The sequence below is a fragment of the Mustela lutreola genome, chromosome X (assembly GCF_030435805.1).
Source record: "Mustela lutreola isolate mMusLut2 chromosome X, mMusLut2.pri, whole genome shotgun sequence".
Taxonomy (NCBI): Eukaryota; Metazoa; Chordata; class Mammalia; order Carnivora; family Mustelidae; genus Mustela; species Mustela lutreola.
Window position 1 is genome coordinate 131,168,537 of NC_081308.1, and position 16,302 is coordinate 131,184,838.

Sequence of the window (16,302 nt, forward strand, 5' to 3'; positions counted from 1 at the left end):
CGGCTTTGGGCCCCTCCCAAAACTACATCCCCAGGCCCCCACATCAATCCCCTGTCAAGGTGTGCTGGCAGATTGGTGCTTTGGGGAAGGCGGTGAGTCTAGGGAGGTGCGTGGTGTACTGGGGGAGGAGATTCCGGCTGTTCCTGGCCATAAGCGCATCAATGGACTCAGCCTTTGTTACTATCCAAGAGGATTCCAGAAGCCAGGGAACCTGGGTCTTGGGCCAAGTTCAGTGGTAAGCCCCCTGGAGGGGCCCGGGTCCCAACCCTTCCCCTGTCTGGACTTTACCAGCAGTCATGGAAAGGAGAGGGCAGATTATGCAGGAACCACACAATGTGGGCCTAATCCAATTCCGATGGCATCTGGCCTCAGCTCTGGGTAGGGCGCTCATCTGTGTCCATGCCAACCAGCCAGCCCCCGCCCCAGTGCTCTGGCCCTGGGCCACCGTTGGGGCCCTGCTGGTCAGGCACATGCTTAGAATGAGAGGGGCTGCGCCTGCCTTCTGGTGAGCACCTGAGCAGCTGCCGGGACCCCTGAGCCCGGCAGGAAGACCACAGCCTTGGGCTGGTGTAGAGCAAGGGAGAGAGAAGCATTGGTAGAGCATCAAGGGCAGCTCAAGGCCAAGGAACAGGCTGACGGTGGGAGGGAGAGAGGGAGGAGGGGGAGGGAGGAAGCACTGGAGCCAGCTTGCTCTGGGGGAAGGCGCCCCAAGGTCCTGGCTTCTGTACAGGACAAGCCATGCCGGGCAAGGTAGGCAGGATGCAGACTTACAGGGCCATGGGGACCCGTGCCCTTTTTTAGAACGGGATCGTGGATATCCTAGGGGCCTAGGAGAGCCAGGGTTCATAGTGCCTCCCTAGTACTTACCCTACGTGTCATATGTCTTGTAGCTTAAAGACGCAGGCCTTAGTCAGGAGTGGGGACCAGGCCCTCAGCTAGGACCCCAGCCCCTAGGAGCCAAGGTCCTGAGCTTCCTCCAGACACCCCGCTGGAAAGTTGCAGAAACTTGAGCCCCGGCAGGGCCCAGGCACAATGAGGCCCCGGGGAGAAGGGCAGGGACAGCTGCGGCTCTGCTAGGTGAGGGGCACAGCGTGTGATCGGTGCCAGCTGGGGAGATGCCAGGCTCTTGTCAGGCCTTGTGCCTCAGGGGGGTCCCACCCTGTCCCTCCCACAAAGCCCTATGTCCCCGCCCAGTGGACACCCACCGTCCTTCCACTTAGCACTTCCTTGCTCTCAAGTCACCTGGGGGCCAGGTCCTGTGTGCCTTCCCAAGCCAGCTGGGAGCACCTCATAGGGTGGCACCCCCAGCCCCATCTGCCCTGCTGGCTGCTCCCTGCCCTCTCAGGAGGCCAAAGGAGTCACAACTCCGCAGAACTGGGAACTGTAAGCAACCATCTGTCCACTAGGTGTCAGTGTGGGGCTGGACACTTTGGGGGCAGGCCCAGGGCACTGGATCCCATCTGCTTACCTCAGGGGAAGGTGGCCTAGTGGGTATCTGGCCTTGGGAGGAGGTAACCTGGATGTCAGTCCCACATGGAAGTTTCTGGTAGCTCTAGAGGCAGAGAGGCCCAGAAGACTCAGTGCAGGCGTGGGTAGAAAGTGGAGTGTCCCAAGAATGAAAAGTAAGGTAAGGGCCCAGCTTCCAGATGCCAGAGTTCACCCCTTTGCGGGTGTTGATTCTGAGTCCTCCATCCCAGCCCCAACACAGTAGCTTGTCTGGGATGTGGAGGGGCCTCCCAGCGCTCTGAAAGTCTAGATCAGTCTAGATCAGGCCCCTCTCAGCCCCTCAAGCCCTCCTCCACCATGCATTATGGGTTCCGGCCACAAGGGGTCCCCACTGGGACCCTCCTTGTCCTCTGTCCTCAGCCTGGTGGCCAGGGGAAACCGTGGCATCAGCACGAATCACTGACAGTCCCATTAGCCTTATAGATGTTCCCACCTGCCACATGTGCAGTCCCATAGGAGGCAGTAGGTGCTCTGAGTTGCGGGACACGGGGAAGGGCAGGGATGGGCCGTGGGTGCCAGGAACAGAAACAGACAAGGTCTTTGGGCGGCTGGAGCCCACCCTCCCCCAGATCGGGTCAGACGATAAACGCTCTGTGTCCAGCACATGTGGTTTGGCTGTGCCCCACTCGGGGTGGCTTAGCCTCTGTGAGGCTCCTGCCATCCTGGCCTGGGGTTGAGTGACCAGGACAGCACAGGACTCCTGGGTTGCCAACAAGAGCTCCGACTCGTGGGTACGAGGCCCTTTCCTCCTCTGAACCCTGGAGGGTTGGTATGAATACGTCGGCCCACCCACAGCACCCTCAGCCCCTCCGGCCCAGTCTCTTACGAAGCCCTAACCCTAACCCTTGGAAAGCCTTGGCTGTTCTCATCCCAGGCCCAGCTGGGTCCCCTCTGTTCGCTCCCCAGGTTGGCTGCCATCGTCCCTTCGGAAGGGGCCCAGTGTACCCCATCCACATCCCTGGGCCTATGGGGGAAGGATCTGGCCCTCGGGCCCACTAGGGGCCCCACACCATTGTGTGTTCTGTCCGGGCAGCTGGACATACGTGCCCTCGGAGTTTGTGGAAAGGCCTGCGGCACCAGGCCAGGGCCGGTCCGCCTTCCAGGAGCTCTCGGGCGGGAGCCAGGGCTGGGCCCTGTGGGCAAGTGGGGCAGGAACGGGCAGGGCCTCGTGCCGCTGGTCTCAGCCCTCCTTCTTCCTGCACCCCCCAGGCCTGGCCAACAACGCCAGCGACTTGGAGAAGCGCAGGCAGATCTACGGGCAGAACTTCATCCCCCCCAAGCAACCCAAGACCTTCCTGCAGCTGGTGTGGGAGGCCCTGCAGGACGTAACCCTGATCATCCTGGAAGTGGCCGCCGTCGTCTCCTTGGGCCTTTCCTTCTACGCACCACCAGGAGAGGAGAGTGAAGGTGAGCGGGGAGAGGGGGGCCCGGCGGGAGGGCAGGGCTGGGACTCGGGCCGAGGCACCGGAGCATGACTGTCCCGGCCCGCCATCCTTCGCTGCCGTCCTCGGGCACAGCATGCGGGAACGTGTCAGCCGGGGCGGAGGACGAAGGGGAGGCCGAGGCCGGCTGGATCGAGGGAGCCGCCATCCTGCTGTCGGTCAGCTGCGTGGTGCTGGTCACGGCCTTCAACGACTGGAGCAAGGACAGGCAGTTCCGGGGCCTGCAGAGCCGCATCGAGCAGGAGCAGCGCTTCTCAGTCATCCGCGACGGCCAGCTGCTGCAGGTCCCTGTGGCTGCCCTGGTGGTGGGGGACATCGCACAGGTCAAGTACGGTGAGCGCCTCCACGGCGGGCCTTCCCCCGCCCAGGAGCACGTGGGCCTTCACCTGTGGGGGCACAGGGGCTGAAGGTGGGAGTTCGAGCCGGAGACAGAGCCCCAGAAGGGCAGGACGACGGGGCTGGGTTGGGTGAGTCTTCCCCAGAAAGGAGGAGACCAAGAGAAGCGGGCCCCGCACACTGGGTTCGAGACCCCCCCCCCCCGAGGCAGGGGGGAGGCAGCAGGGAGGGGGCCTCCTGGATCCACACCCAGCCTGTGGTTCCGGCTGCCCGGCTGGCCCTAGGAGACCTGCTGCCTGCCGACGGCGTGCTCATCCAAGGCAACGACCTCAAGATCGACGAGAGCTCCCTGACCGGCGAGTCGGATCACGTGCGCAAATCAGCGGACAAAGACCCTATGCTGCTCTCAGGTGAGGCCTCCGGGCACTGGCCAGGCCACCTCCTGGACCAGCTCAGTGCTTCACGGCCTTGGAGGCCACCTGGGCCGGCCGCCCCCTCAACCGGGGCCTCCTAAGTAGCCCTTCTGGTCGAAGAGTCTGAAGATTTTGCCCTGTCCCCAAAAGGGGCCAGAGCAGACTGTGGGAGGCATGATGGGGACAGCTCCAGCCACTGGGACAGGAAGGGGGTGCTCCCACCCCTGAAGAGCCCCTGATCTCCTGACCACAGCCCTCAGAGGCGAGGCCTGACTCTGGGTCAGCACAGTGCTGTGGTCCTCCCCAGCCCAAACACTCAAGAAGAGCCAGTGGGGGTAGTGTTCCCTTTCCAGAAGGTTTGGGCTTAGCCCAGGGTTTATCCCAGTGGCAAATGCAGTGTGAAGCAGCACCGAGAGGCTGGAGGCCCCAGGTGGGCCCTAAGAGGACCTCATCTTGGGCCTCTGGGCAAAGCAGCTGCTCCTTTGGGGCCTCCAGGTCCCCTCCGAGCCAGGAATGAGGCTTCAGCCTAGTCTTAGGGTCAACATAGCCCCCAGGGGCCTCCAAACACTGAGTCCCTGCTTCTGGGATTTCTGCGAGAGAACCTGTAGGTGTTCAGCATGCCTCCTACCAGCAGAGTAAATCTCTGTCCTGGTTCCCCTGTGTTGCCAGGTACTCATGTCATGGAAGGTTCTGGAAGAATGGTGGTGACTGCCGTTGGTGTGAACTCCCAGACAGGCATCATCTTTACCTTGCTTGGAGCTGGTGGAGAGGAAGAGGAGAAGAAGGATAAGAAAGGTAAGGAAGCGGTGACTTCCAGTTCCCAGTGCCAGCAGGGGCTGGCCCTCTGTCTCTGCAGCCTGCTCTTTCTTCCTTTATATCTTGCTGGCCTAATCCCCTACTCCAGCTCCAGGGAGAGCCAGCCCTCAGGGGTGGGAGGTAATACCCGCTCTTCTGATTCCTTTCAGGGACCCCTCTCCTGGGGTCATTGCCCCAGAGCCAGCAGGTCGGCGGGCCCCCCAGATCTGTGTAAGGGCAGCTATTCCCCGAAGGCTTTGGGAAGTGTGTTGCCAGGGTGGGGGAAGTGCCCTGGCTGGGCGGGGATGGGGTTGGAGGGACAGGGGCTAGCCACCTTGGCTTGGGAGGGCGCCACCAGTAAGGTGCTAAGGGACCCCACCAACATGGCAGCCAGGGAAAGGGGGGGTCATACGGCCAGAGCTAGAAGGTTCCCAAGCAGAATGGACTGGACTCCCCAGAAGCACATGGCCATCCTGCTGCCTCCTCTTGCCACTGCTATGTGCCCCAGGCATGGCTGTCCTCAGTGCCACCGCCACGCCAGACTCCCAGCCCCAGAGTCGGGACCCCACCATCTTCTTTTATTAGGACCGGGACCAGCTCACAACTCACCTTGCTCTAACCTGGGTCTCCCCTCAGGCTGCTCCTGCAGTCAAACCAGGTGGGGAGCGGAATTTTCTAGATGTGTGCCTCGGAGAGAATTCACTCGGGCCCACAAGAAGTACAAAGAACCCGCACTTGTGTGGGGAGAGCACGTCTGGAAGCCTGCGGCCACCAGGCCTGCTCAGACAGTCAGGGCCCTCAGAGCCAGAAAACAGGCAACAAAGGGGCAAGTCAGCAAGGAAGGATGTGCTGGTGTCCCCAGCCCTAGCCTGCCCTGCTCCTGGAGGCAGTGAGAGAGGAGACAGATGACCAGCCATTGCCTAGACGCTTCCATGGGCCCTGCCCACCTTTGCCACACCAAGCCTCTTCTCTCTGCAGGGCTCAGCCTAGTTGCCGCCCACGGTGAGCTCACTAGGGTCCCTCGGCAGGCAGGCGGGTAGGGCAGTCAGCCCTGGGCCTCCGCTGGGGCTGGGCTGGAGGCCCCACCCTCCCTCCCGGGAAGCTGAGCTCACTGCCTGGGGTCCCTCCATTGACACCATGATGGCTCGTTGGCAGGGTGCTCCTTCTCCCCTCCTTCACGGGCTCCCCCCCGCCAGCTCTGCCCATCAAATGTCGGTGGTCTTCAGCACTGAGTTCTGGGCCCCTCCTCACCAACCTTGACTAAACCCTCCTAGGGGCCCCAGGGACCCTAGGGACCCCCAGCTCCCGCCCTGGCTCTGGTTCCTCTGCCCCGTCTCCGTCAGCTCCCCTAGGCCAAGCACCTTCACCAGCATGCTTCCTGGAGGAGGGGAACCCCGAGGGGGGCCCAGGAGGGGAGCAGAGCTAGCCAGGGTCTGGGGAGGGGCAGCAGCACCCACAATTCCCCATCAAGGTCTCAGTCCAAGGCTCAGCCACTCCAGCGGCTACTCCCAGTGCGTTTCCCTGGGTTTCCCATGCCCTGACCCTCGCTGCCTCTCGACTGTGTCTATCAGCCCAGTGCTCCGGACCCACCTGCTTCCCTCCGACCAGCTTCTTGCCTTTCGGCCTTGACTCCTAGTCACCCTTCTGCTTGGGATGTCCTCCTGCCCCTCCTCCCCTCCCTTGGCTTCTGTCTTCCTCTTCCTGGAGTGTTCATCCCACACCCCCTCCCTCCTCTAGAGGCCTCCCTGGGTCCTGTCTGCAGCCTCTGACCTTTCTGTGGGCCCTCACGGCCCCAGAGTTTTCAACAACGACTCCTCACTGCGCTGTATGGTCACCGTGTGTCTACAGGCATCTCCTCTGCCCCCAGAAATCTTCCCTTCGGAACCTCCCCACCCTCACAGAGGGCCCAACCTACAAGGCCGCAGCCCAGCATTCTCCATCTTGGCCTTGGAAGCCACTCACTGCCCCAGTCCCAAGCACCCAGCTGCGGGCTTTGCGGCAGCCACCCCGCAGGTTCATGGACGGCCACCCCCCGCAGGTCCACCTGGGACCCAGCGTGTCCCACACCGTGTCGCTTCCTCCAGGGCTAGGTGCCCAGCAGCCTGGTGCCAGGCGGGCACCTGAAGCTGGCAGGTTTCTAGAGTCTCGCTGCTTTGTCCCTCCAAAGCACTCATAGAGCTAGCCGCTGGGACCCCGAGGTAAAGCGTTCAAGCTGCTTCTTGGGGCAAGTACACATCGAAGCCTGGGGGCCCTGCTCAAGGTGACAGAGCTGGGACAAGACAGCTGGCAGCTCCAACTCCACATGGTGGTAGGCTTTCTAGAAGCCTCCCATTGCCGGGTCACACATGGCCCACAGTTTGTCTGGGGCTGGCACGGGGGGATGGGTGCGTTCACTGGAGGGCTGGGGCCTCAGTCAGGAAGCCTAGAGTGTGGCGCCCATTTGCCCCGAGAGGTGGTGATGGGGCATCAGAGGGTAATAGGGGCCCGGAGCCTTCCGCACTCTCTCCCCGCCTTCCACCGTGCTCTCTGGCCTCACTGTGTGTGTCCCTGCCCTGTGCCCCATCGTCCCACAGTGATGCTTTCAAGGCTTCGTGTCTGTCGTTCCTCTTCTGTTGTAGGCAAGCAGCAGGACGGGGCAATGGAGAGTAGCCAGACCAAAGGTAACGCGTGCCCTGCGCACAGGGTGGGGGGGCTGCCCGCTTCAGTTCTGGGAGCAGCACCCGCAGAGCAGTTGAGTGAGGCCAGAAGCCCTCACTCGAGAATCACCTGCGAGCTGGCTTCCTGGCCAGGCGACTGAGGCTTAGGCCTATGGGTGTCCCAATTCAGCCGGACCTTTGAGGCAGGGTGACAGGTGGCCATCCGATGCCCACTTTCCCCTCAGCCTGGTAGGCGCTGAGACTCCGCCATGGGACGGGGGTTGTCCACGGCCAGGCGCAGGTACTGGGGAAGCCAAGGTGGCCGAAGCAAGATCACAGTTCAGAGACACAGACCCAGGGGCAAGACTCTGGTGCCTTGTGGGACCCGGGGACCCAGAGACCAAGACAGGGTCCGACAAGGAACCTGGAGTTCAGAGGAGAGCTAAGGTTGGGTCGGGGTGGGGGGCAGCCTGACGGCCACGGTCCCAGGCCGGGGTGGAGAGGGGCCGTTGCTGGCCGGGGACTGAGTATCAGTGAGGCCGTGGGCTCTGGCTTGAGGCCCCTGGGGAAAGCAGTCAGTGGTGAGGGGGTCTCAGGCAGTCACGGGGAGAAGGCACGGGTGGGAAGACCGGAAGCATTACGGAGCAGCTGGCGGCGTGACACGGCGGGTGATGCGTGACATGGAGGTGGCGTCAGGAGCACCGAGAGCTCCGTTGTGTGGGGACAGGGGTAGTGACAGAGAAGGATGAGTAGTGGGGTTGGGTGCCCCCTCGAGGTGGGACATGGATAGGCCACCTGCTCCAGACCGAAAGTGGAGAGGCAGCTAGAGGAGAGGCTCCGGGAGGAGAGAACAGGGGCCGTGCATGGTGAGCAGGGTTCCTGACGGAGGTCAAGGTGCCCACTCAAGAGGCTGCTGGGAGAACAGACACCAGTGGGCTAGTGGGTCACCTCAAGGTTCTGGAACGTTCCCTGGGCCCCGGGCCTTTGCTGTCAGGTATCAAGATTTGGGGCCTTATGGGACTGGCCACCATGTCTGTGTGCCCAAGTTCCTCGTGCTTGTGTCTGTCTTCTTTCTCCTGGGAGGTCCCCGGAGAACCGCGTCTGCCCCCGGCAACGGCAGCGCCGGAGCCTCCCACCCCCGGTCAGGAGGGCCTGGGCTGCTTGGGGACAGGAGGGAGAGGAGAGAGCCCCTGGGCTATGTCATACTCAGAAAACAGAGAACCCCCCCAGCCCTGTGTCCTCTCCGGGAGCGCGCTTTCCTTTATAGCTAACCCTAACTTCGGCTGTGGGCTTCCTCCGGGTGCAGCTAAGAAGCAGGATGGGGCGGTTGCCATGGAAATGCAGCCCCTGAAGAGCGCAGAGGGCGGGGAGACGGAGGAACGGGAGAAGAAGAAAGCCAGCGCGCCCAAGAAGGAGAAGTCGGTCCTGCAGGGCAAGCTCACCAAGCTGGCCGTGCAGATCGGGAAAGCAGGTGCGGCCGCCGTGGGGTGCGAGCGAGGCGGGGCCACAGAGAGCAAGCGGGAGCGGGAAAGGGCTGTGAGGGGTCCTGTGGGCCAGGCCGTCAGGGGACCCGCCAGGGCCAGCCGTGGCCATCAGGGTCTATAGCAGCCCCCAGTCAGAGAGTGTGGGTTCCAGACCTCCACGCGGCTGGGCCACAGGAGGGGTAGGAGGGGTGCATCACAGGAGCGGACGGACGGGCTCCCTTACGTCCCCCTCGCTCTCGCTCTCTCCCTCCCTCACCCCGCTCACTCCCCATCCCGACCCTACCTCCTGTGGCCCCTGCGCCCCCCCCCCCCCCCCCGCCCCAGCAGGACTGGTGATGTCCGCCATCACTGTCATCATCCTGGTCCTCTACTTCGTGATTGAGACCTTCGTCGTGGACGGCCGGGCATGGCTGGCCGAGTGCACGCCCGTCTACGTGCAGTACTTTGTGAAGTTTTTCATTATTGGTGTCACGGTGCTGGTCGTGGCTGTCCCGGAGGGCCTGCCTCTGGCTGTTACCATCTCCTTAGCTTACTCCGTCAAGGTAATAATAATAAAAAACGCAATTGCAATGAGAACCCCTTGATGCCCGGATACAGACCCAGAAAGCGGACTTGGAAGCCATTCAGCAGCTTGGTGTGGCATGGGCTGGAGAAAGTTTGGGATCAGTCAGGGGAAAGGGAGGTGCTGGAAAGTGGGCAGGTAGTGGGATGGACCTGACATCAGTGGGATGAGGGCAGGAACTTGAGAGTGCCGGTGTCACTTGCAAAGGAAGAGGGCTGAGGACACTGGGAGACAGTGGGTGGAAGATGGCATAGACTGGGAATGATCTGAGAGGGTTAGGGTTAGGGTTTGTCCTGGGCAGCAGGGAAGCCCCACTTGTGCTCTGGGGAGAGCGGCTTCCCAGGGTTGACTGCTTGGCCTATCTGATGAGCATCCTCCCAGCCTGCAACCACTCCAAGCTCTGTCTTTGGGCACTGCCGTCAGCCCATCAGCCCAGCAGCAAGGACATGTAGCAGCTGACTGAGCCCCCCGCCCCGGGCTGTCAGTGCCACACGGAAAGCCAGTAGGGCAGAACAGAGTCACACATGACATGCTGACAACCTCTTGCTCCCGTACCCCATGGGCCAATGTTTCCGAGGCCAGCAGGCTACCCAAGCCCCTGTCTGTGCCCTTCACAGAAAATGATGAGGGACAACAACCTGGTCCGCCACCTGGATGCCTGTGAGACCATGGGCAATGCCACTGCCATCTGCTCAGACAAGACGGGCACACTCACCACCAACCGTATGACCGTGGTCCAGTCCTACCTTGGGGACACCCACTACAAAGAAGTTCCAGCCCCCAGTACCCTGACCCCCAAGATCCTCGACCTGCTGGTCCACGCCATCTCCATCAACAGTGCCTACACCACCAAAATACTAGTGAGCAGAGAGCGAGCAGCCGGCTGGGCCAAGCTGGGGTGGGATGGAGGAAGGGGGCCAGGCCCGAAATTGCAGCAAGAGCTGTCCCCAGAGCCTCCCTCGGCTCTCCTGAGAGCCTGCAGCAGAGCTACAGTGGTCTCTGGGATGTTGCTTGGCCTCCACCTCATTTCTGGACTCCTATTCTGGCTGCTGGGCAAAACATGCAGCATCTAGAAACCCCTTCCAAGCCCAGTGCCTGGTGGGAAGCCTGCCCATCTAGTCCCCGTGGAAGCCATCCTCAGCTCCCTGCCAGACAAGGTGTCCCTAGAGACAACAAGGCGGCCGCAGCCAGGTGGGGGGGCTCCCTAGGGGCGGCGGGGAGGGTAGACTCGGGCCCCCTTGTGCCATGCATCTCCTCCTTGCCTCTTAGCCTCCAGAGAAAGAAGGCGCCCTCCCACGCCAAGTGGGCAACAAGACGGAGTGTGCTCTGCTGGGCTTTGTCCTGGACCTGAAGCGGGACTTCCAGCCTGTACGGGAGCAGATTCCGGAAGATAAGCTTTACAAAGTCTACACCTTCAACTCTGTGCGCAAGTCCATGAGCACGGTCATCCGCATGCCCGATGGCGGCTTCCGCCTCTTCAGCAAGGGTGCCTCGGAGATCCTGCTGAAAAAGTGAGCGGGCACCGAGGGCCAACCTAGGGCCGGGCACCCCACGGGCTGGCGGCCAGCCCCACGATGCGGGCTGCCGGGGTTGCTATCACGGTAAAGTAGACAGAACATCAGATTGGCCGCTTTAATCGCTTTCCCAAATATAGAGTATATTCCCAGAGTCGTGCGCTGCCATGGCGATTGCGGGACCTTCCCATCACCCCCCAAAGGAAACCCTGTCCCCTTCAAACAGCCACTCCCACCTCCCCTCCCCAGCCCCTGACAGCCACTCATCTCCTTTCTCCGTGGATATGCCTGTCATGGACACTCACCACCATGAACAGGGGTGGACACGTTTTTGGGCGAATATGTGTTTTCAGGGCCTATTCCCAGGACTGGAAGCGCTGGGTCCTGTGAGAACAGAGTTTTACCTTCTCAGGAGGCACCAACATGTGTTATTCTCTGTTCATAATTATGATCACTGTTACCGCTATTACAGCCTGTGCTTGTGTCTGCACTTCCCTGACAACCGGTGATGCTGGCACCTTTCCATGCCCTCACTGGCCGTTTGGAGAAAAAGTTATTCCTCTGCTCATCTTTGAGCAGAGCATCTTTGTTGTTTCATTGTTTATGGGTTTTTTATGTTGAGCTGCAAGAGCTCTCGATTATGCCGGACACTCGGTCCGTAACACGCCTGGTTTGTAAATATCCGCTCTCACCCCCGAGGCTGTCCTTTAACTCTGCCAATTGGATTTTTTTTTTTCTTTTTTACCCTCTTGATTCATCCCCGGATTCACCAGTATCTTCCAGTGATGAAGTTCAGTTTATCTCTTTATTTCTTGTGTCACTTGCGTAGGGTTTCTGTTAGAGGTAATGAAAATGTTCTAAAATTGGCTGTGGTGACGGTGGCACAGCTCTGTGACTTATATCCCAATAAAGCCTCCAAGTACCCCAACCCCCAAAGTCCACCTTTCTTGTCGAGTCACGTGCTAAGACTCAAATGTTCTCCCTCAAAAGTCTGCCCAGGCACAGACTCCCCAGGGGCAAAGGCCACCTCCTCCCTGAAGCCATCTGTCCGAATCCCAGCTGGATCAGGAGGCCTCAACCTTCTTTCCGTGCTTCCCTTCTTCTCGGGCTAAAAGCCTGGTTTCTGTAGTTGGGCCCTGGCTCTGCTCTTTGCTGGCATGTGAACGTCAAGTCACTCCTCTGCCAGAGCCTCCGTTCCCTCCTACACGGAGACAACACGAACACTTCCCTCTCTCCTGGGAATGCTGTGAGACTTCCCTGAGTGAAGTCCTCGCCTACCCAAATCTATGAGTTTCTGGTTCCTGGGACTGCCGGGACCAAGAACCACAAACCTGATGGCTTAAAAACAGAGAAACCTGTTTTCTTTCTTTTTTTTTTTTTTTAAGATTTTATTTATTTATTTGACAGAGAAAGACACAGCGAGAGAGGGAACACAAGCAAGAGGAGTGGGAGAGGGAGAAGCGGGCTTCCCGCTGAGCAGGGAGCCTGATGCAGGGCTCCATCCCAGGACCCAAAGGCAGACACTTAACAACTGAGCCACCCAGGCTCCCGAGAAACCCGTTTTCTCACAGTTCTGGGCTCCAGAAGCCAAGGGAGGGTCCTTCCTTGTCTCTTGCAGCTTCTGGCAATGGCCAGCAGTCAGGGAGTCCTTCGGTCTATAGCTTTGTCACCCCCATCTCTGCCCGCGTCTTCGCATTGCCTTGTCCTCCTGCGTGTCTATGTCTCGATGTGTCCTCTTCCAGTCATGGGATTAAGGGCCCGGTATAAACCAGTATGACCTCATCCTAACTCTGCAACAACCGTATTCGCAAATCAAGTCCCATTCTGAGGTTCTGGGAAGAACGTGAAGCAGCTGGAATGGGGGGGGGGGGGGGGGGATGGTGGACACTGGGCCCCGCAGAAGCAGAAGGCCTCCGTCCCGGAGTAGCCTCCCTGCCACGCAGGATGGAGGACTCAGACTCCAGCTCCCCGCGCCTCACTCGCACCAACTCGCATTGCTGTGTCCCCGCCCCAGGTGCACCAACATCTTAAACAGCAACGGTGAGTTGCGCAGCTTTCGCCCTCGCGACCGGGACGACATGGTGAAGAAGATCATCGAGCCCATGGCTTGCGATGGCCTCCGCACCATATGTATTGCCTACCGGGACTTTTCTGCCGCTCAGGAGCCCGACTGGGACAAGGAAAACGAGGTCGTGGGCGACCTTACCTGCATAGCCGTCGTGGGCATCGAGGACCCTGTGCGGCCCGAGGTAGCCACCCACTCGTTCGCGAGCAGCCTACGTTGTTGGACAGGTGGAGGGGCAGCCCTTTGTCCCGTCGGGCCTCCACAGCACGGCCTCGTTCTCCTGCCTTCCCTGCTACACACTACTTCCTGTTGGAGTCCAGAAAGGTCAGGAAAGGTGGGCCAGGGCAGGGCCTCGGGGTCCTCCAGATCAGACGTCCCCGGCACACGCGATCTCGCTCACCGTCGCGCCCTTGCCCACATCTGGGGCCTCCAGGCCTGGCTCGTGCTCTGCCTCCCCAGAGGGACAGGTCTAGCTAAGGGGGACAGTGTGGCGAGCAGCCTAGGAGAGCACGGGGACAGGAAGAAACTGAGGCACAGAGGAGGAGGCCTGTGTCCGCACAGTGAAGCGGAGTTGCAGAGCTGCGTTGCCCTTCGCAGACCTGGCGACCTTTCCCTTCCAAACAGAGCTGCTCGCCACCACCTCCCACACACACCCCTGCATGGCTGCAGGCCCCTGGCTGGTGTTTGGTGCTGCTCCTAGGGGGCTGGGTGTCAGAATGTGCCACAGACCCCAGAGGCCAGTGTTCCCCTACTCCCAGGACCCTGACCGCCGCTGTTTCGCCACCGCACCCCCAGCCGGCACCCCTCCTCTTGCTCTGTGTCCACTAACGAGTAGGGACAGTACCTTATCCCATAAGACCTGTGGCTCTAAACGTCTCAGGGTTTATATTGGGTGAAGGAGCAGGGTGGAAGGGGGACAAGTGAGAGGGGCCCAGAGCGTGGCCACGAGCCAGCTGATAGCCAGGAGCCTGCCCCAAGTCAGGATCCCAAAGGGACAGGCCTGCCATCAGCTTTGCCATCTGGCAGGGTAGCTGGGGGACACAGGTTCCTTTCTCATTCTTCCAGAGCTGACGGGGCTCAGCAGTCCTGGGTCTCCATTTCACACGACTCCAAAGGCACCCCTTACTGGAAGCATCGGGGCCTGGGTCCCAGTCGTGGCTGGTCCTGGGGCCCAGCCCAATGGAGGAAGCACCCAGGGGTAGGGGGGTTGCTGAGAGAATGAAGGAGGCACCCGGCTTAGTGTGGACCAGGCGGGAAAGCAGACAAACCCCTTTTCCCCACAGGTCCCCTTCAGAGGGAGCATGGTTGGGCAAGGGGGCTGCACATCTGGGAAGAGAGGGGACAGCCCAGACACAGGCCACACCCACCTCTCTTGTCGCTTCCAGGTCCCTGAAGCTATCCGCAAATGCCAGCGTGCTGGCATTACAGTCCGCATGGTGACCGGGGACAACATCAACACAGCCCGAGCCATTGCAGCCAAGTGTGGCATCATCCAGCCCGGGGAGGACTTCCTGTGCCTGGAGGGGAAGGAATTCAACCGGCGCATCCGCAACGAGAAGGGCGAGGTAGTTCGCGGCCCCCTGCCCTCCCCACTCAGTCCAGGGTTCTGGCGACCTCTCCCCCAACCTCTGCTCAGCACCCCCAATCCAGGCGTTGCAACATCTATGTGCTTCCCTCTCCCAGATAGAACAGGAGCGTCTGGACAAGGTGTGGCCCAAGCTGAGGGTCCTCGCGCGATCGTCTCCCACCGACAAGCATACTCTGGTCAAAGGTAATGGAGCTTGCCCATGCTGGCCCGCCGCTGCCCCTCCCCCGCCTGGGGTGCCATGCCCCTGGCTGGCTGTGGTCCGCCCCCAGACTCCCAACGCCCGGCTCCAGGGCCTGCCTAGGAAGTGGGGTCCGGGCTACGGACGTGCTGAATCTCAGTCTCCCCGTCAGGGAAGTGGGGGTAATGGCCCGCCCCTTGGCTTCTCTGGGGTAACAGCATGAGTGAAAGACGCCAGTAGAGGATGGCCTCTCGTTGTAACAGATGGGGAAACTGAGGCCCAGGAGAGGGAGACAATTCTCCAAGCCATAGAGGGCTGAGCCCCTGTCCTCCACCCAGTCCCACCCCCGGGTATCACCTCGCTAGGCCCAGGGAGTTCACCACAAAGGTGGCCAAAGCACGGAGGACTGAGGGCACTTGGCCCAGTCACAGTCTCGAAGGGTTTCCCGAGTCAGCCAGGAGTCAAGCAGCATTGGTTGACTGGTTCCAGTCCCCAGGCAGGAACCCAGGGCACAGACGCTAACCCGAACCCTAACGCTAACCCGCTCCACATTCCAGGGATCATCGACAGCAACGCCGGCGAGCAGCGGCAGGTGGTGGCCGTGACTGGGGACGGCACCAACGACGGGCCGGCCCTCAAAAAGGCAGACGTGGGCTTTGCCATGGTAAGCCCCCCCCCCCCCCCCCAGCACTGACCTGGCGTAGCACCCCAGGTAGGGCCTCGCGTCACTCTGTAAATCCCAGCCCTGCTGCTCAGGTGGCCGGCCCCGGCCCCACAGTCCTCTACAGCGAGCTGTGCGGAAATCCAGCGGCCCCTTTCCCCACCACTAAAGAGCACCTGTGCTCTGCCATGCTGACCGTAGCCCACCGTGGACAGGCGCTAGGGACCCAGGCCAGTCCTTCCCACAGTCTGGGGCCCAGAAGGTGACCAAGCCGCCACCTGCTGGCACCGTGAGCCCTGAGCTGGGTTGCCGAAGGCGAACCCGCCCAGGCCTCCCGGAGCTCCTTCTGTAGCAGACTGACACTGGACAGAAGCCTGGTCAGTGACCACACAGTGGCGGCCAGGCCTTGTATGTGAGGCCACATCGGTGGCCCTGGTGGCAGCTCCCTCTTTGCTTATGAGCAAAGCCCCTTCCCTTGCCCTGAGATGACCTGCCGCTTGGAGTAGGACTAGAACATCTGTTTCTAGCTGGTGGGGAGCCTTGTTTGGAAGCCAAGTCAGGCGGCAGGCTCCGGTAGGTTGAGTGATCATGGGGGCTGGGGAAGGGGCCCATGGACACTGTGTGTGCGACCCCCACCCCCACCCAGGGCATCGCAGGGACTGACGTGGCCAAGGAGGCCTCAGACATCATCCTGACCGATGACAACTTCACCAGCATCGTCAAGGCCGTCATGTGGGGCCGCAACGTCTATGACAGCATCTCCAAGTTCCTGCAGTTCCAGCTGACCGTCAATGTGGTGGCTGTGATCGTGGCCTTCACGGGTGCCTGCATTACTCAGGTGGGCACTGGGGACCGCTGTGCCCGAGGAGGACCTTGGGCTCGCCCTCCCACAAGCCCAGGGGGCCTGCAGGAGGCAGCCGGTTTCCCGGACCCCTCCTGCCTTGTGCACCTGGAGCCCGGCGTGGAGATCTAGCCCGGGAGACCTCACTCCCAGGAGTGTGCAGGACGATGAGGGCCTGCCAGGGGGCTCGCTGCGAGAGCCAGGACTTTTCTTTGTTGCACGCTTTTTTTTTTTTTTTTCTATAATTGAAATAAAAATCACATACCAAAAACTTCACCATT

General features: G+C 61.0%; 1 protein-coding gene across 4 annotated transcripts in view; it reads left to right on the top strand.

The window, feature by feature from the left end:
• Nucleotides 1-16,302, top strand: part of ATP2B3 (ATPase plasma membrane Ca2+ transporting 3) — a 55,712-nt gene that overhangs the window by 18,226 nt on the left and 21,184 nt on the right. For all 4 annotated transcript variants that reach the window (XM_059156628.1, XM_059156629.1, XM_059156630.1 and 1 more), the window contains exons 3-16: nt 2,716-2,913; nt 3,024-3,281; nt 3,569-3,694; nt 4,367-4,492; nt 7,111-7,152; nt 8,435-8,599; nt 8,940-9,154; nt 9,792-10,034; nt 10,444-10,685; nt 12,703-12,937; nt 14,139-14,318; nt 14,437-14,524; nt 15,077-15,183; nt 15,827-16,018. In XM_059156628.1, the coding sequence (XP_059012611.1) occupies nt 2,716-2,913; nt 3,024-3,281; nt 3,569-3,694; nt 4,367-4,492; nt 7,111-7,152; nt 8,435-8,599; nt 8,940-9,154; nt 9,792-10,034; nt 10,444-10,685; nt 12,703-12,937; nt 14,139-14,318; nt 14,437-14,524; nt 15,077-15,183; nt 15,827-16,018 (2,417 nt within the window). The remainder of the gene's footprint in view (nt 1-2,715; nt 2,914-3,023; nt 3,282-3,568; nt 3,695-4,366; nt 4,493-7,110; nt 7,153-8,434; nt 8,600-8,939; nt 9,155-9,791; nt 10,035-10,443; nt 10,686-12,702; nt 12,938-14,138; nt 14,319-14,436; nt 14,525-15,076; nt 15,184-15,826; nt 16,019-16,302) is intronic.